The sequence below is a fragment of the Malurus melanocephalus genome, unplaced genomic scaffold (assembly GCF_030028575.1).
Source record: "Malurus melanocephalus ecotype Western Australia unplaced genomic scaffold, MMel_1.1 scaffold_19, whole genome shotgun sequence".
Taxonomy (NCBI): Eukaryota; Metazoa; Chordata; class Aves; order Passeriformes; family Maluridae; genus Malurus; species Malurus melanocephalus.
This window is the reverse complement of record NW_026623251.1, coordinates 979150-1000007: the sequence shown is the minus strand read 5'-3', so window position 1 is coordinate 1000007 and position 20858 is coordinate 979150. Positions and strand designations below refer to the sequence as shown.

Here is a 20858-nt window from a genome sequence, read left to right as displayed (position 1 = left end):
ATAATCTCCTGCAGGTAGAAGTGGCAATAATATCCAAAAATAACTACCTTAGGGAAAAAAAATTAAGACCATCCTCTGAAGCAATTAATTTTATCAGTGTTAGACATTAACTTCCAAAGCATTTCTTTAAAAAACAATTAATGCATTAATTTCTATTGATAATGATAATCATTTTCCATCAAATTTATGAAAGTGTTTTCATGTTTATTTTTATATGATAGAGCTTTCTCCCATGCTTCCAGAGAAAATCAGTTTTTACAGATAACCTAAACAAAAATAATGTTTATCTTTCTACCAGTAAATGGAATCAACACAGAGAATCTTTCTTTGTAGCTGTTTCTACTTACATGTGTATTAATTTATTTGCGTAATGCAAATCTTTTAGCCTTTAATTTTCCCAGCTCACTTTTGCAGAGATGTAGCTACTGAAAACCAAGAGTGTTGGTGTCTCCAGTTGCGGGACCCACATGAGGTGTGTCCAAAGGCTGGCAGAACTCTGACATTCCAGGAGCCTGATGCTCTGGGTGAGGTGAGGGATGGGGCAAAGCAAGGATTGGGTGTTCAGCAGGGCAGTGATTGCTGTTCCCAGATTTGGTTGGAGTCCAGCAGAGCCAGACTGTAAGACTGGCATGAGAACCACTCTTGGAGGGAGCAGAGCACCCAGGAATAGCAGCAAGTGCACCTGTGYTCCCCACAAATCATGCTGGACCATCTGCATAACTCTGTGCAGCATCCATCTCCTCCACACTCTTATMTTATTAATTCTTACGTTCTCTGTATCATCTGCTCTTCTTCTTAAAAAGACCTGAGACAATCTCTGGTGTGAGAATTAAGGATTTTTTTAAACTTCATGAGGTATGTGAGGGAAAGCCACTCTGACTTACACAGCAACTCAAGGCTTTTGGGTTGAGTTAAAATCATGGATGGCATTTCTTACACATGGAAGCACCTCATCACCTTAAGAAATGCTGAATCTGATTATARCAAGTATTTGGATCTTCATGCAAAGAATGTTTTTGTTCTTTTGTTCTGTTAGCTATTTGCCAGTGTTTTCATTATGGCAGCATGGGGCTARCTGCTAAATTCTTGTGAGCCCTGGGATGAGCAGGGAGCTATACCATGGATTTGAGTGAGCAAGCAGGCATATGTTATGAAAGAAAAGCAGAAGCAGTAGTTCTGTTTCTATTGCAACCTCTGGTTGCTTGGTAATTTTGAGAAAGCTGTATTTTAGGAGGATGGGTATTCTTATTTTGGTACTTATATTCAAAATAAGTGAATATTAAAAAATAGATCTGTACTAAGGACAGAAGAAGTACTACTTTCTGTCACTGAGTAACACTGAAGGCCCAGTGAGGCTTAAAGTATCAATCTGTGCAGGCAATTACAGGGCAAAGGTTGGCTTTCCACTGTCTGCTGCTTATGGTTTTTCTGTGGTAGGGAGGGCTGTTTTCTGAGATTTTGTTGGTCCATGCTACATCATATTGTATCATCCTGAACGATTTTGGTTTGGTCATTTTTGTTGAATTGAAAAATCATTTTAAGATTCTTAGAGTAGAAGTTTGTACAGAGAATTATGTAACATGGTTCTGTGAAGAGCTTTATCTTCTCCCTGTTTGTTTGAAAGTCAGTGTGTGGCTGTTGCTTCTTTTGTTTTAGCTTTCCCTTGGGGCAAGCATTACATTCAATCTAAAGTGAATTGTGTGTGTAGGGCAGGCATTTTGTCAGGTGCATAAGCCCAAAGTCTTTGTGTGTTGGACTGCTAATTGAAAGTGGTGTCTGCATTTCCAAGTTAGAATAGCAGCAAGGAAATGAGCTCTGGTTGTAATTGTAGTAACAACACAGGAATAATACACTGGAGAGTTTATTCTTGACACGAGCTAGTAACATCCGACTAGCTAAAGTTTTTTATTTAATTTTAAATATAATTAAATTTAAAATTTAACTAAAGTTTAAACATTTGCAGTGCAGTCACAAGTTTTACTTCTTYTTTGTTTCTTGGATATGGAAAAGCATGGCAATTTAAGATTTTATTTTTCATGTGAAACAAATATCTTGATTTCTGTTTTGATATTTATCCAGCTCAGTATGACGTTGCCTTTTTTGTTTTGTGTTAGAAATAGGGTTTAAATCGTAAAATTTTATAGCAGAGTAAAAAGTAAATGCATATAAAACACCTGTAGATCATTGTGTTCCTTCTTGATATAACTCATCTAAAAGGGAGGCTGCAACTGCTTCAAAATGTGTTGTACTGTAGTTAGAACCACTAGCAAAAATATCACTCAATACAGAAAAAATATAATAAACTCTTCTCCTTGAACTTTTAATCCTGAATCAACAGATTGTGATTATATAGAAGAAAATTAGTGTCAAAATGTGCTTTTGCAGCATAAAACCCATGGACACTTAATTTTCTGCCTGGCACCTGTCATCTATAGTATTGCACAATCTGGGAAAAGGAAGAAACATTTTACCCTTCAGAACAGCATTTCTCCGAGAAAAACTGAGTTGCTAACCTTTAGGGTAGGTTTAATCCTATTTAGGGGCATAATTACTCAGCAGTTACATTTGTTCTTGTTTTAAACGTGCCTCTTTAATTTGTTGACATGTAGTTTGAGCAATTCTGTGCCTTAAAGCTTCTGGTTTCCTTTAATGTTCTTCCCAGGGTCAGCGTCTTTTTGAGAAATTGCTTGAACTGGCGTCCCGAAATATTGAGATCAAGCTAGTGAGTGATAAACTGCCCATGGAATCAAAGGTATTAAACGACTTGAAAACAAAGGGTAAGACCAAGGTCTTTATGTTGCTATGCTATTGACTGCTGCAAAATRTTCCTGTTAAAGTGCACACTCAGATGATACAGAAAATGCACAATACTGGTATTGCACAATTACCCTATAATCTTTTAGGTTTCTCTGGTTCATAGATATCAAAAAATTAAAGATTAATTATAGCTGATGTCTGCAGTTTGCAAGTGATTATAAAGAGAATACCTAACCAGATAAGCATTTAAATTCCCTACAGCAACTTTAATGGAAGGCAATGTTACATGAGAGTTTGCTGTAATACCTTGTGGGACAAGGTGCTTTCCTCTTTTGAGCAATAGCAAAGTAAATTATTAAAACRACATGTGCATGGTACTGATGTTTCTGAAGCATTGGAAAATACATCATTGGTCAGATTTAGCCATCTGACTGGGTTTTCTCTGCTATGTGTACTTCTTTGGTGTCTGCTTTCCTAACTGTTAGTTTGAGGCTCAAAAATSCCTATCCATGGGCACTAAATGAATAAACTTGTTTATGTAAAACTGCATGAAAAAATAGTAAAGAGAATTTAGGAACTGCTGAAAAAAAATTAGACTCTCTTAGGAGTTTTAGCAATCTCATATACATTCCTCCTGTTAGTTATCTCTATAATCTGATAAAAGCATGATTTAAGGGTAGGATACCCTTTTCAAAGAGCAAAAGAACGTATGTATTTTGTTGGTGATAATTTTTGGCACAGATACCATACCTTAATCGAAAATTTGATTAGGCAAAGGAGTTTTTATGGGTCCTAGCACTCTAATGCAATAAGTCTGTTCATGGTAAAGAATAAGTAACAGCCTTTCCCAACAACAAATCAATCTGTATTTGTTTAAATTCATAGTAATCTCTTCTCTGCAAAGTAAAAGAATATTACTAATGGAAGTCCTTATCCCTGAGGGAGATCAGCTTTTAATCAATACTAACATATTATTTAAATGTAATAAACTTTAATTAAAAAATTAGTAACTATAGAATCTCATAATTTCATGACTCTGTTTATTTCAGAGATTTGATTATTTCTACTACACAACCAAAAGATACCAATCCTTTGATAACCAGTAAGAATATATCAAATACTTTGTCAGATACATGTGAAGTGTCTTTTTCTGATGTGTTGGAAAATAAATAGGTATCAGTGAAATTATGTTTGAAAAAGTTGTTCCTTTTCCTTGTTCTTTTCCCTGTTGTTTCTTTTCCCTGATTCTAATATCCCAAATTCCTATGAGTCAGAAAGTAGGAGAGGTGGGCCTACACATTTATATCAGTGTACTGGCAACAGGTATTTTAACTATCACTAATTAAAAATACCCAATACCAAAAATTGTCCTCTTTCAAAATAATATGAGGGGAAATTTTCAGCTAGAAAATGGGGAGAAATGTTTTACACTTCCTTTAGTTTATGTGGGAATTAATCCAAACTGTGAGCTTTTGGGAAAAAAAAAACAAAACCCCAGAGCACTGGCTTTTACAATTTTAGCTGCAATTTCCCTTATGCCTTTTTCAGATTTCTGAGACAGGAAATCTTACAGTATTCAAATGAAATGTTCAATATATTTGTGCTCTGAGCTGCAAAGAATTGGAGAAAGTTGCTAGTAATTCTTGAGAGTTTTGTTGTCATAATCTTTGAACCCTGGAATTGTATATTTCATTGTGTACTGTTAGCCTTTCTCAAACATCAATAATACAACTCCTAGCTCTTCTCACTATGATTTTTTTTTTCTTATTCCTTGTTTTGGTCTGCTTATTTCTACAAATTCTGATATTTTTATTTTAATATCTTGATTATGACAAGGTGATTGCCAGCAATGTTGCAAGTCTTTCACCCATTTAGGTTTATTGTTTGGTTTTTATCTCCATAAAAGTTAGATAATTTTTTATTTGGTTTTGCATTCCTAAAAAGAAGTAAGTAAGTTTCTAATTCAGTCAGATTTAGTTGTCTTAGTTTTATGCTGAAATGAGTAGACCTTGTATGAGCAGTCCATGGTGTGGTAGGCTAGGTAAAAAATAAAAAAAAAAAATGCCATTAATCTTTGCTATGCTATCCTAGAAGATATATCTACTAAAATTATTAATCCTTTTGCTCGTGAGGTGCTGGCCACCTGCATCCTCAGAAATCAGTCTGAACTGACTGCTGAAAGGGAGTTGTGCATTATCACTTACACATATATCCATAGAGAAAACTATTTTTTTTTCTCCAGTTGGTCAGGTTTCTCTTTAAAATATTACATGCACCCTTTTTAACAGACACGTTCCTCTCTTGGTGAAGAAAGTAGTAAATATATCAGTACCTCAGCCAAGTTGTGAAATATCACAAGATGGAGAACCAGAACATATTTGTCTGAACAGACCCAAACCATGACTTGCGGTGTCTGTCTGAATTTGGCAGCAGAGTCCAAGCACTTCTCTGGGGTTCATCAGCTGATGGACCAAGCTGATGGATCCTAAGCAGCAAACATGCTTGGTTGGCACCTGAGCCATGGGCAGTGTGTGGACAGAGAGCTCACGCACAGCCAGTGGCACTCAGGGAATTTCATGCCCTTCTGAGTCTGCCTTCAGCCCACTGGGAGTGCATAGGCTTGGCTCTTCTTGCCAAGACAGATTGTATGCAAGAGTCGGACTGTCCCCAAGCAATGGGCTGTTCTTCTGATAATCAGAGAGAATTGCTATTGCATGGAGAGGGTGGAAGAGCCTTTCTCTTCAACAGATTGGGTGATCAGAGCCCCTAAGCTGTGCCCTCACGTGGTGCAGACTGGTTCCTAGGGTCGGGATGAGGGATAATTTGCCTGTTCACCCTGGATGGACCTGTTAATATACTGCCCAGGAAGCTTGAAAGGAATCTTCAGGTGTCACACTCTGTCTGCCTTGAGCAGTCCCCACAAAGTGGAGTGGGTTTAATATATGGGATTGCTTGAAGAGCAGTATTTGGTCATCCATATTGTTTCATGACAGTGTTCTGGCTTTTTTGTACAAGGAACCAAAGGTGGGTTATTCCAGCACATCTCTCCTTTTTCTAGACAGACATGTGTTGAGCCCCCTTGCCTCTTCTTCCCATTTCTCCAAAAACTGTAGAAAACAGGTTTTATAGATTTTCTCCAACACAAGGGTGCATCCTACCTGAAGTCATCTCCACACGTCCTTCCTCTCCAGCAGCTGTCCCTATTGATTAACAGAGGAGAAGGTTGAAATCTGACCACATGTGAGCTGATGGGGTACGATAAAGCATAACTTATGTGGACAGTAGAGCTGAACTGAACTGATGGGGAGTTAAATAAAATTAGTAATTTACAGTTGCAATGCTAGTGCAGACATCTGAGCTAGCTGTGAACCTGCAGGTTTGTCATCACTACAGTGTCTTTTTTTTTTTTATCCTGTATATGCTATCCTGACTTATTTGAGGTAACTGTAAASCAGGGGAGCTTGATTACAGAAATTCAGTGACTGCAGTCTGAAACATGGATTAATTTGCTGTGCTAACACATCTCATACCTGGAGCTRTGGTGACAGGATTCTCTGAGTGCTGAGATAATGTACATTTGCTGGACTGTGGGAGTGTTATTTAGTTGCAAAATTAGGCATGCAGAAATGAGGAATACTAGTCCCATAACATACATTTATGATAGATTTTAATTACATCAGAATCTGTATTTTGCACAGAATACCTAGCTGGTACTTGTAATCATACCRTATTAATCAGAGGGCTTTCTCTTATATTGAATGAGAATACATCGAACATTTAATGCCTAAGGCAGTTGATGTTCATTCAGGGGATATTATTTCTGCTGGTAATGGCTGGAATCTTTTTTTATCTTCATATTTAATGTATGTCTCTAGGCTTTCTTCATTGCACATCTGCCAGATCTTGCACTGAATGCAGAATGATTAATTTCCTCATAGGCTTTTCCATGCTGTTTCTCACTGTGGTGTGTGAGTGCTCCACAAATACAGTATTAATGAATTTCTTTTTACAGCATCACTGTTATGTGAGGTGTCTTGCTGTTTCTGTCTCTTGGGGACAACCAGTGATTATTAATGGCAACACAGGCACCAGAAGCCAGATCTGAGCATTTGTTTTCTATTGTCAACTATTAAAATTCAAGAAGTATATTAGTAATTTAAAAAAATAAACCACATTAAGCTCTCCCAGCTCATGTTGTCAAAATTATTACTAAACAAACTATAAACAATKATGTTATTTTTATAGGACATATACATCTCTATAATATGAATATCTGTATATGACTCTCTTGTGAAAGGTAGGTCTGTCTTTAGACAATATTTGGCTCATTGTGTAAACAAACATGTTCTTCTTTATCCTCTTTGTACTGTGACAGTAGCTTATTAATGCTTGTTTTCATGATTATTGTTTTAGGCTTTTCTCAGCTGTCGCTCAGTCTACTAGATTGAAATGTTTCTTGTAACCCTCCCCCTCCTTACACATAATTATAGACGAGTCTTTGTTCATCAGTAACATTTTAGTAGCACTGTCTCCAATTAGCAGGTTGTTGTATTATTTCTCACGTGTACAGAATCTAAATCCCTTACTAATTGTGGTCTTATTTTAGCTGACAGTGTTCATGTTTTTTAAGACATATCAATGGATTTTCTTTCTTAAATTTGCATTGCTTCCTTCCTTTTCTATTTCTTTTTTCTCCCAATGCTCATTCTTCATGAAGTAGTTTTTATATATTTACAAGGAATGTTTTCTGTTTTGTCAGTACTGGYTAAGGCAGATATGAAAAGAGGAGTCTGTCCATGTCACAATGTGATTTTAAAAAACAGTCTAACTCAACTAATCATTTTTGAGTATTAGCAATAGAACTTGAAAATAATAGGGAGTCATTGGCATAGAGCAGGACCTAATCACACGTGCAGCTGTTACTCACTCAGCAATTCCTGCACATTTGCCCAGGATTACACTCTCTCCTGATCAGGTACAACCAAATCAGAGAAACCAAAAAGTTATATTGTTGCAGGGTGACAAATAAATGAGTAGATAGGGGAACTCTGGRAATTTTTTATGTATTTCCTTGTGCTCTTTGGATTACAAACACACATCCTGCAGCTGCTATGGGCAGCTGCACAGTCCCAGCTTCCTCTTTGCTCTCCCTGCCATATGTTGTCCCTGTCTTCTTCCTTGCACCAGTGATCATGTGGTAAGACAGCTCATGGGGCTGATCTGGCTACAGACTGGTTTTTTGTTTGTTTTTTTTTTTTTTGCTAGCTTAATTATCATTTGCATTAGATTTCTGCATTACTCAGCGTGTGATCTCACAGGGACAATGGCTGGGGACAGCACAGAGATAGGAAACACGTAGCTGGGATTGACAAGGAAGGAAGGACCACTGGAACCTAGTGGAGATGAGTTCAATCTGCCACGACATCAGAAAGCTYAAGTTTGTGTAATGTCGAGGGACTTTTAGAAGCTTGAGGGCTTCCTGTAGTTTCCTGTACTGTTTTAATGCTCAATGAACAGCAATAGTGAATGTGGTTTATAWAGGTAATGAAATGTGTTTCATTCCATGTTCTGTCTGCTGCTGTTGGCACACTTGAGGTGCTGCACAGTTTTAGAGCTGGGATGCTTTTGGGKCATGAGTTTTTACCTTTGTCCTGTCTTCTTCTGGGGGAAGAGAAGATGTGATTTTTAWCATACTGTAAAAAAACTGAAAGACATTTGTTATGGCATAGAAAAGATGCAGATGACCTGGGAATATCAGAGCAGTTTCTTCTTGTGGAAAAAGCTACAGGACCAGTAGACTCAGGGTGAGTCCTCCTGAAGGAAGCAGGTAATTTGGGTMTGAGTTTCATAGAGTTAAATAAAAGTGCATGTGAACAGAGGAGAAAATCTTCCATTTCTTTCAAATTTTAAATGTTGGCATTTTTCTAGACCTGTAAGTCACACTTGAAAATATGACAGTGTACAAAAGGCAGCTAATGAAAATTGTATTGGCAACATCTTTGACATCTGATTTTAAATTCATTTTTATAGCTTGATTTATTATGAATCAGGCYTTATTCAGTTTTTATTATTATTTTATATAACTTGGGTACCAGAACAGATACACCTGACAGAAAGCAAATCATTCAAGCTAGTATTGAGGATCTTAAACTTTGTAAAACTGAATTTGCAATCACAAAGGTTTAGGAAGAGCAGAAGGTATTTTGTAGTGGTGCTCCCTAGGTCCTTTCCTGTTTGATTACTAACAGTTTGCAGAAAATCTTTTAATCTCTTTTTGCATTCAAAGATGTTTGTAGTAGTCACACATTCATTTGGGACGGAAGAAACCTGGCGTCCAGTCCTAACTCTGCTTCTGCTCCTTCTACTGCCTCCAGATTTCTTTTGAAAGAAATGTCTTACCCTTAATAGTAACAGAAKTGTTTTAAGGTTCTGATTGTAAGACATAATTTTAAAATTTCGTTGGAGAATCAATCCTTCTGTGCAATTCAAAATGAGGAGCTGGGGTAAACAACATACAGCATTGCCTGGTGCCTAGTTTGGATGTCTTTTAACTCAAAAGACATTAAACTGGTGGTAATCTGGTTTTCTTTATAGGTTCTACAGGAAATTAGATGCCTAATCTGGGAATGAAACTTACCCTGGATTCACAAATGCCATTTTAGGCACCATAATAGTTCACAATGTGAACAGCTTATTTCCTCTTATGAGCCTGAAGCACACTAACCTTAAAACAGTTTAGGCATTGCCTGATTTACAGAATTYTCTAGCATGGGAGAGTTAGCAGTATGAGGCTGTCACATCTGCACCCAATAGAGGGAGAAAAAAGAAACCAAAACAACCTTCATGATAATTTAAATTCTGAAGGCAGCCAGGGTCTTGGGTTGCCCTGGCTTGTTTTGCAAAGAAGAAGAGGGAGAAAGGTTCACTTAAGCCAAAATTCTGTGTCTGTTAGAGCCAGATATGTAAGCGGTAAATTCTGATTCTAAGTTCTACAGCTCCTGTGTCTGTAGACTTAAAAATGAATACCTTTACTGAGAGAATTGGCTGTGTACCCAAAGACAGTACCTTCTCACTGGTAATGTGCACTTTCGCATTATAAAATACCTCACATGCTTTCCAGTGTCTGGAGTAACTGTTTCAAAGATGCATAGGTAAATAATAATACGTTCATTTAATAAATTTTCCTCCTTAATTAAGACTAGGTGTACTGTGAGGCAAATTTAAGATGTTTGTGTTTAGTAGAAACAATATCATAATTCTGCTTTGAAATTTGTAATTGAGAAGGTCTTTTGTGGTAGACTGGTCAGTATTTTAGCACATGATTTCAGTTTGCAAATACCATTGCACTCCAGTCAGTTACTGTGTGTGTTCACGGGTTTGGCAGCAATGGGCACTTTTGTATTTGATAAGCTCCAGCACAACCGTGAGCATTTGTAATCCAGCCATTCTTGAGGGCAGCCAGGGCTCTTGTCTGGTGGTAGCTGCTCAGGTCCAGCACAGCAGGTTTGTGCCACAGGGGTCATTTTCAGAATCTTGTTGATGGTTTACATGCTGGAATGGATTCTTKCCATATGGCACTAGCTGGTTTGAGTTGCTGACACTCTTTAGTACAGAAGAGCCAATAACGGATGGCATTAGCAGAAATTAGTTGTGACATTTTTRAAACATATGGATAGCGTGCAAGTTCCTACCTACAGCTACTAGACGAGCTGGTGAGAGCGGCCAGGKGCCATCTGAGCTCAGAAAGCATTCTTTAGGTAGCTGTGCTCCATTTGCAGAAATTTTGGCACGCTCTGCTTTCTCTTGTATGCAAAAGCACAAATGCTATCTTATCCTGAAGAAATGAAGGCTAATGGTGCTAAAAGGGGTCCAAGGGAAGCACATTAATTTATTGTAGGTCAATTTTGTTTTGTCTGTTTGTGTGATTGTCACATACTTAATATCCACTGGAAGCCTGACTGTTTCTTAGAACTCTGCCTTGGTCAGTCAAAGCAATCTTGGTGGTATGATTTGCTATATTTTTGATTGATAGTGTTTTGCAAGCAGGCTCCAGCCTTCTCAGTGGAGCTGTTTCATCTTTCACCTTGTTCAGTTTTTTTATGTTATCTAGACTGAAGTGTAACTTCAAACCTCAGCAGTTCTGAGAAAATTATCTGAAGTGACATGTCACAGACACTTGTATTACATTATTTTAGCATCTTCACTGCTTAGCTCAATCAATACAACATTTCTGCTTCAAATCTGATAAAAGTACTCTTTGCTCATAGTTACATAAGAAGCTTTAATAAATGTCTCAACCAAACTGGCACTCTTTGACCAACATCATTTGGTTTTCATTTGATGAACACTTTGGAAAGGCTACTCAGCTTGGGTTGTTGTGTACAGCACAATTGTAGCAAAAAGTAAAGCCATGTGACCAAATCTTGCTGGTTTGTACAGCATTAGTTACCAAGCGTAACAAGGATTTGCCACTACGATATTAATACTGATATTTCTGGTGATCTCCAGGCTAGTTTCCAAAATAACCTTCAGCTTCTATAGCACTTTAGTGTGTTACGAATTTTTACACAGCCTAACGATTGGAAAGCAAAAGCTCCTTCTGAAATTATTCAGCTGGAAGCGAAGCTCCCARAGTGATATCTCTGTGTTCCTCGCCATCATTTCCATCTCTTGTGATTAGAGTGATTGTCTCTAATGTTTATGCCTSAGAACAGAGTGCATTCAGCCTCTTTTCCTTCCTTTGAACAAAATATTAACTTTTTACAGTTTGTAAATATTAGTAATTATATAGTATAGAAATTGACAGTCATTTCAGCGACTCAAAACAAACCAGATCCCTGCTGTTGAAGCTTTTAATCTCAGTAATTTCATTAGCATAAAGTGATGGACAAAAGTGCCAGCAGAGTTATAGGACTACATAATATCTGTACTGGTCCATCTCTGTCTCCTTYTGTCCTCAAGCTAAATCTGTCTTTCCTCGTGGTTTGGAATGGAAAAAGAAGTCCTCCAGACCTGATTCACCATCAGTTCAGAATGTCACAGAGGGATAATATACCTACATTCCTGTCCTTCACAGACAGTTGCTGATATTTACACTGGAGAAATGAGACAATATTTGTGGTCCAGTTCCTCTGGGACACTAAAATCCTCTGTGATTTCAATGTGCAGTCACTTTTTATTGACTGTGTATTGTTCGTGTCTCTCACACGAATAATAAAATAGAATCTGTGAGGTTATGACATCTTTTTATTTTGCTTTCTACATTTCAAATAGGCTGTTTGGAAAAAAGTCAATCCATATTAAAAAGCTGCTAACTGACAAGTGGTTGATTTGTATCAAATTGAAACATTTTTTCTCTAATTTTATTTTTTCTCAGTCCACTCTGTGGAWTTTTTTTTGGTTTTGACATGAGGGAATGTTCATTTTTTTCTTTAAAATGCCTCCATTTAATGTATGAAATATGTGGGTGACCAAGCCACAGAATGCTGAAGCTCTCAAAAATGCACCTGACAGGCAGGTCAGAACAACAGTAAATCAAACAAGTGTGAGACTCTTCAGTCTGCTACAGCAGAGCTTCAGTGTCTCTTCTACGTGTTTACTTGGGTAGAAGAAGAGGCTGTAGAAGTGTCTTGTCCTTTCAAGAACCTTAGATTCAAGGTAATAAAAAAAGAGCTCAGCTTTAGTTGTTGTTTGGACTAAGAAAGAAAGAAGAAATTTTTTGAGTCCCAAATTGCAACAGCCATCAGAAATCTTTGTCTATTTTTGGGCTTTATATAATGAGTTAATACCTGTAGAAGTTCTAGCATATGCTAATTAAAATAAAATTAGGAGCAATTTGGGTATCCCAAAGCTGTGGTTATCCTTAGAGCTCTTAGGAAAACATGGTTTTTGGTTTCCTCAAAATTATTTGTAAAAGCTTGGAGAATATATTATACTGCTTAATAAGTGTAAAATAAAATATGTTCCTCAAGTAACTGGAGTGACAGGGACTGAATGAATAACTGGATGAATATATATGATAAATGAAACAATGAAAGAGTAGGCAAGGGCAAGAGTGAAATTATGAACTGAGTATGAAGCTGAAGAGAGTGAAGAGAGGGGGTAAGTAATGGGGAAAATGAAATGAGGGAAGAATGAGTCAGATGAAAGAGGTCATAAACTGAAAATTGAGTAATTCATTCAGGAAAAGATCAGAACAAAATGTTGTCAAAAGGTGAAGCATGTTCTTGGTGGGCTTGTGACAGCACAGAGAGAAAAATAATTGGCGTGGGGATAGGAGTGATCTGGAAAAAAAGTAGAACAGTCAAGGCTGACTTGGCAAGATWACAAGATAGAATGAAAGGAAAAGAGGTGGGGAAAAATGCTGAGAGGCAAGGGAGAAGTAGTGAAAAGATATGTCTGTGCCACTGGCAGACCCAGGTTACTTCTGGCTGTGCCTCTGCTTTTCTTGTAGGGCTGCAGCCACAGCAGCTGATGCTCTTGGATTTTGGTASCCTGCAGGTAACACTCCAGAGCTGCTTGGAGAATAAGCTAATGAAGGTGGGGGAAAAAAGTAGATTCTGTTGTGAAGGTATTGTAAGACTCAAAAGCAGTTGCCATCCAAGGAGGCAAACTCCATCCTTACCTGTTCACCTGCTCTGCAGTATTTCACCTTCCAGAACTGAGATTTCTCCTTCAGGATAAGGAAACTGACAGAACCCAAAGCAGAGCTCCAGATGTCTCAGGAGCACATTTTGAAAATGATGCACAAGTGTTGTTATTGTTAGTCAGCATATTTAGAAGTGACTGTTGCCAATWCTGATGGGTTTAGAATATATAAATATCAGAATTAAATCATGTTGCTGAGTTAAAAAGAAAGATAGGGATAAATAGTCACTGCATTTTTCTTGGTAGAAATTTAGCCTTGTTCATTCATAGAAGGTTGTGATCCTAATTCCTCATGTGTTAGGATTAAAAAAWGTCACTGAATTCTTGGATGTTTCATCCAAGAAGTATATAAATAAATATAGGACTTCGAAATGCTAATCCAAGTGAAGAAAAGAGTCTTCAAAAGGAAGTGGGGTAAGCAATATAGGAATTTACTAATCTCTCTATTATATTTAAAATAGCCTTATTGTATAGTAAAAACAGATGCAATTATAATTAGGCAAAGAAAGAAAGCCACAATCCAGCTTTATTAATGTTTTTACTGATTGTATTATAGTCTTCCTTTAAGCAGTAATATGCTTTGTCGCCTGAATCAACTAAGTAAGAAAATTAGTTTTCCCAATCTCCAAAGCAATCAGTTTTATAGCTTTGTCTCATAAATGAGCAGCCTACTCTCCCATAATGAAGGGCAAAGAAAGATGTGGAATTCTTTTTTTTTTAATATTCTGGCAAACTTTGTTGTACATTAGTTCTCTTACRGACTCTACTGAATCATCAGACTCCCAGAACAGATTTATTCTAAGAAAATGCTATTTAAAGGAGTGCTGAGTTCTGCTAAGGGAAAATAATTGAACTGATCATCAGTGCTCTCATTATTCAAAATTTTATTCAAAATTTTCTATGACTTGATATGAAATACTTCAAATAGCTCAAAAAGAAGTAAAAAGTGATTTAAAAATACTGATATCAGAGTCAGGGCAGTACGAAATGAGGATTTTTCTCAGGTTTGCTACATCAGGGAGCAATACTTGTTAAAAGAGGCAGAAATGTTTGCTACTTTTGTAAAATTACTAGAAGAATAGGAAAGGCTGTTTGGAGCTTTTTGAATTACAGTAAATTCTTGTGCACAGATTTWATTTTTTTTCTTTTAAGACATACTAAAATGGGAGTCCTAAACTTTGGCCTGAACAGTAAGAGAGTCTTTAGCAAATATAGTGCAGAAATCACTGGATTCAGAGGCCACATCTAGGTTGGAAAGTGTAGAGTTGGAACATGTCCTTTCCTGTCTTCTACCCTGTTGTGAGCTGTACTGTTGGCTGCTTGCATTTTCCACTGGGCAGCAGCATATGCCTCTCAAGGACATGGTGCTGCCCTGGATTTCCATCACTGGAAGGACCAGAGATCTGTAGTTATATCAATCTGTTCCTTCTTTGCAGTGTAGAATTCTCTGTATGGGTTAATCAAACATGTCCACATGTGATTGATCAGTCAGGAAGGTGGTGAGGCATTGGAACAGGTTGTCCAGAGAAGTTGTTGATGCCCCATCACTGGAACTGTTCAATGCCAAGCTGGATGGAGCCTGGTCTTCCATCTGGTGGAAGGTGTCCCTGCCCATGGCAGGGGGATTSGAATGACCTTTGAGCTGTCTTCCAACCCAAGCCACTGTATAATTCTGCACACAGGGAAGGTCAAGTGGAGAGTTCTCCTGCTGTGCCTGTTCTGTGAGTAAAGAGGGCAATTTTAATCTCCATGCCGTCATATTTGTGATGGACCTCGGGCTTTTTGCTGGTGAATCAGAAATTAGGTGCAGCTGGGTGGGTAAGTATTGCAAAGAAATGTTGTCAGGCATCTTTTGTCTCTCCTGTGAGATGGGGTGTGAAGCACTTTGGTTTTATTTCTGTGTTTTTTTCTGCTGAGTAAACCGAAAGGGCCCAGCAGGGAGTGCCAAATGCATTGATGTGGGTGGGAGCTGCAACACTCCCACGCTGGACTCYAGCTGCAGCTGGGTACTTAGCTGAGAAATCAGTGTTTTGATTACCTGGGCTAGCAACAAAGGCCAACATTTGACTTCTTCAAAGCCACTGAAAGGGTACGTTTGGATAAATGTTACCTTGGGAACTGACTAGCTCCCAAGRTGTTGCTGAAGTTAAATAAGCAATTCCAAGAAATTAATTCTGAGCCTTCCCTTTTTTCTCAAAAATCTGCCGTCCTGAATCCAGTGTTCAAACCCTGCACACATGAGGGTCCCTGATGGATCTTTTCTGGATCTTCTGTGTCACTGTGGACCCCTGTGTAAGCAWGTGGGAAATGCCAACCCAAGCAAATGCCAGCACTGCCTTTCTATCTACTTTGCACAAGACAAATGATTATGCAAGGTAAAAGGCAGGCAAATATACTGGAGCTTGCCACGTGGAATTTCGGAGGGCTGATTTTGGGAAGAATAGAGGCTGAGGCTTATGTGGGTGAACCTTTAAATGGCAGCACTGGCATGAGTCGTGCCTGCATCTTGTTGCACCCAGCCACAGCCACTCATTCTCACACTTGCACTGTGCCTTCRGTTGTGTTGGGAAAAATTGCTTACTGCCATGTGGTGAGCTGGACTAGTGAATTGTTCTACATTTGGAACAACCTTCTTATTTTTATTTCTTTTTAACCTAGATCCAGCTTATTCCCTGAAAATGCTGCTTTGGCAAAGCTGAGGAGGTGGTGCAAGGAAGGAGAAGGGTTGCTSAAGACAAGATCTGTTCATGCTACTATTTCAGGGGGGAATTGGTGTTGGTTTTTGGGTTAGGTTTTTTTTTTTCCTTTTTTTAAACATGCCAGTTATAATTCTGTRATACTTTGGTTTCAGTTAAAAAGCTGGGTTTTGTAATGTATATTTGTCACTATTCCTTTGTCTTCCTGCTCTTTCCTGTCCACATTGTCAGCTCTTGGCTTCCACAGCTGTGTGGATAGAGCAGTTTCTGGATCTGTTCTGCCTCACAGAAATTATTTCAGTTCACTGACTGACTAAAACAACAAAGTGAAAAACCAATGGTGAGTGTAGAGGATATTTATTCCCCTGATCATGCAGGGCAGAGTCCAAAAGCGTGTTGCAGTCTGCWGGGGAGGGAAGGGAGCCAGGCAAGAAGCTGGCTGGGGGCCTGGAGAGGGGGCTGGAAATCAGACGGCAGCGATGGAGACCTCTCTTCTCACGTCCTCAGCTCCACAGGGAGATMCTTGACTGCAGCCTGTCTGCTTAGAAGAGCTCTCTTGTAGCAGCCTTTCTTCCAAGCCCCAGCCAGACAGGGCCACGTGAGCTGGCTGGGGAGCGTGCCAGCGGAGAGGAGCGGTGGCAGCTCTCAGGAGGCATAGTGACTGTGTGTTGTCCCCAAACCACCCACGCCACAGCCCCAAGCACGTGAGCCCATTCACTGCAATTTCAGTGGGTGCTGCAGGCAGCTGTGTCTTTCCAGAGACAGACCAGAGGGGCTCCTGGAGCTTCCCTCACAGAGTCCTCTCCTGGGCATTGATTCCCTCAAAATTATCTTTGTGTCAGTGACCTCAGATGCTGTAAAACAAGACAGTAAGCATGACAGTAAATTTTGTGAAAAACGCCTACATCAGAAACAGCCCAGTTTTCATAAAGGCAGTTTTGAGAAGCTACATGTGCACRTAGCTTAAGGCTGATTGTACACTGGGAGTGTTTCTCATGCAGGTAATTTGAGTCTAAGACAGTCTAGGATAGTGTAAAGGGAAATGTTATTGTGAAAGCTTTCTGGGGATTACTTGGACCTGTKCTAGAATGTAATTTCTTTGAGTAATTATGATTTTATATTTTTTTTGCATTTGTGACAGTTGAATATAAAGCTGCTAAAGAAAAAGCAGCCAGGTTTTTATTCTACGCTGCTTCTTTTTTAAATTACCATGGCCTTAGACTGATGAATAGCACATAATCCCAGAGTGACAGGATTCAGTCCTGGTTGTTTTTAGAAAGGAGAGRGGTTTATGTGTGTGTGCAAGAGAGAAACAGAGGGCAATGTAAACAAAAGASCTGATTCAAAGTTAAGGTATTACCATCAGAGATTTCCCTAAAAGTCCTTGAGTGTTCTCTCTTTAAAATAAATCTGAATCATTAATCTTTCTAGGCCAGACAGACTTTTAAATTGCATTTCAAATCCAATAGTCCATAAAGAGCACAGAAATAGTAAATAGTCTCGTTTGTCTTTTAATCATTCAGAGACTTAGTAAAAATAACTTTGTTTTCAAGTTGTGCATTCCTCTGCTTTTGTACTTATCCTCCTTTGAGTGGTGGCAGGTCACACTAATGGGGCTTCTGGAATGAGTCCATACCTTTTGCAATCAGTTGAGAAAAATGCCTGAAAATTCATRGGGAGATGATCGTCTGTCACTAGTGTCTGTCCCAAGTGAGACAGYTATTGCACTGTTTGTGGAATTGTATTGAAAACTCTGGATTTTTGTCTCAGTTGAATAAAAATTACTTTTATTTATTGGCGTGCTTTGTGCTAATGTTAGTTATCAAAAGCAAATAAATGAAAGTTTATGTTGCAAAATGTAGGGAAAGAGACATTCACTTTATGTATCTATATGTGGACACATCCATAKCCTAATGAGCAAACTGTATTTTAACAAATGAGTGTTGGACCTAAGGAGTAGTAAAGGGTCTTTGGTTGATCTTCCTGCGTAAGCACGTGGTGATTGACTGCATCTGTACTGACCTGCAAATGCAGTTTGGCGAAAGAACACGGAGGGGCTGTGGCACGATGGCAAGTGTTGCATGTGCTGCTTCTCACCCAAGTGGTGGTGGTCAGAGGGGCCATGCCAGGTGTCACAAAGGGCTGCTTGGCCTGGCTGTACTCAGGTGGGCACGAGCTTGTGAGCTCCAGAGTTTGTTGTATGGACTGGGTAAGCCTGCTCTTGGCACTGACTTGAGGCATTCCTCCAAGGCACAGGTAAAAATGTGTGTCTGTGAGTGCCAAGTGACTGTCAGCAGCGGGGAAACAAAGAGACCACAGCTCACATTTTCCTTTTTGAAGATCTCATTACTTAAGAGCATTTGCTTGCGCACAAAAAATTAGGAGAGGGGAAAAATCTGTGCTGTGAACAAAGTGTATGGGCATGGCAATGAGGAGAGTGAAGGGATTGGGTAAGCAGGAGAGGGCAGCTGTTCCTACTGTGGCCAGCTTTGTGGGGACATGGGGAGCAGTGTCTGGAATATGCACAGTGGATTGGACATGCAGGTGCATTTGTCAAGTTCAAACTGCAAATACATGAGAGCTGTAAGCAGTGCTGCTTTCCCTGACCTGACTCATTTCATGTATCAGCACTTCCTCATACCCCACTGTCCCTTCTTCTTTGTCATCTGTCTACAACCTTCTCACTCCCCTTTCTTAGCTCCCCCTGCCCCAATGTGTTCCCCTGCTGTGCCTCTGAAGTCCGTACTTGAGAAGCTCTGTTTTCCCAAAATGGGGAAGGAGAGACATTCAAACGACCCTGTTCATCACCTCCACCTTCACAACATTCCTGTTCCTGGCAGGAGGTAACAGAGCCCTGCCTGGCTCCATGGCCTTTCTCCTAGGGCTCTCACAATGCAGTCCCAACACGTGCCATCAGATGATGGATCTGCATGTCTCTCCACCTCTCTTCTGCAGCAGCACCATTTTCTACTGTTAGGGCTTCTGAGGTCAGGGCTCTTGGTGCTTTTCTAATCTTTTCTCTGCCTGTTGTGTATTGCCTGTCACTGTTGCTGGAGCTTCCCAAATAACTGGCTCTCTTTTTACTCCTTAAGTTCTTCCCCTTATTTTTTTTTCTCTCTGGTAGTTAAAACACTGTAGTGAAAGTAAGAAAGTTGTGAAGACAGAAGACCAATTTTAGGCATGGTGCAAGCAAATGCAGCTTCTGTTTCTTGGGYGTTGTTTGCTAACTCCAGAGTGAGTTTAGCCTGTAACTGGTACTGCTGAAAACTGTGGCAAGCAGAATTTGCATGTTTGCTTTCAAGGCAGCTGTGATAAGAGCAGCCTAAACAATTGCTCTTTCTGGGTCTTCTTTACAAAAATTATTTACTGCATCCATCAGAGAGGGGATTTGGTATAATGATGTTGCCGGAGCATGACRACAATATCCTAAGCTGCTCAATATCCTAAGCAGGAGGTCCACAGCCTCAAGAAAGTGAAGACCTCCAAAGAAGGTGCACCTTCTCCAGACAGCTGCATGAACTCGAATGTGGAGGCCAAGTGGCAGCTCTGTGAGTTCTGACCTCCTGCAGCCTCCCATGACCCGGTTTGTGCAGCTCTCTGGTGACTTTGCTTGAGCAGCAGTTAAATCTACAGGTGCAACACAGCTGTGCCAGGAGTGTGTCTGACAGCATTTCATGACAGCTTTTCATCCTGCTTTGCCTCAAATCTGTAAAAAATGTCCTAGCTTTAGGTTCAAAGGATCATAAAATGGCTTAGGTAGGAAGAGACCTTAAAGRTCACCAAGTTSTWCCCCCCTGCCATGGGCAGGGACATCTTCCACTAGACCAGGTTGCTCAGAGCCCCATCCAATCTGGCCTTGAACACTGAGAGGGACAGGGCATCCACAACTCTGGGCAAYYTGTTCCAGTGCCTCAACACCCTCRTGGTAAAGAGTTTCCTTCTAATATCTAAGCTAAACSTWCTCTTTTTCAGTTTGTATCCATTTCCCCTGGTCCTTCCCTCTTTCCAACATGCCCTTAGAAAAAGTCTACCTCCATCCTTCTTGTAGGCTCCCTTCAGGCACTGGAAGGCCWCAATTAGGTCACTCTAAAGCCTTMTCTTCTCCATGYTGAACAATCTCAATTCTTTTCAAGTTTTTGTTGTTGAAGTTTCGAAGTCTTGAAGTCTCAAAGCTTGCCCTGTACCTTTCAGAGATTGTTAGTGAAGTATGTGAGAACAGGCAGCTGGACCAAACAGAATGTTGTAAGGCTAGAAATTGTAAATGGCATTTGCATTCCTTTTCTTCGGGATTGTTTCAGGAATTGGATTTTTTTTTTTTTAATTGAGAGAAAGTCAGTCTTTCTTGCAATATTACTGATACCTTCTGTTTTCCTCCTCCATTATGAGACAAAGCTAGAGGCTAAGTTGCAGCCTGGCACATTTGGAAGGTTCAGGTTCTCAACAGCAGGGTCCTCTCCATGCATCCCAGTCATCTCCCTTATATATGTGAAGAAGATTCCCCACCACAATAAAAAGTACTTAAAACATTCTTTGATCCCTACAGTGTCTCTTTTTTTGTGTTTTTTTGTCTGCAGAAAATGTGTCATCTGTCCCAACCCTTAGAATGCACAATTTTAAGGGACAGACAAATCTACTTGAGTTTTAAGTGACAGCACTGGTTTTCTCTAAGTTCTCATCCTGAATTTTAATCTCCAGTGAAACAAAATAGTTAGATTTATTTGGCATGTTTATTAGCAATCAAGACTACAAATGTGCCCT

The 20858-nt window shown here is 39.4% G+C and overlaps 1 protein-coding gene across 1 annotated transcript in view; it reads left to right on the top strand.

The window, feature by feature from the left end:
• PLD5 (phospholipase D family member 5) overlaps positions 1–20858 on the top strand; it is a 134866-nt gene that overhangs the window by 79810 nt on the left and 34198 nt on the right. Inside the window, exon 4 of the mRNA XM_057389698.1 lies at positions 2663–2777. Coding sequence (XP_057245681.1) covers positions 2663–2777 — 115 coding nt within the window. The remainder of the gene's footprint in view (positions 1–2662; positions 2778–20858) is intronic.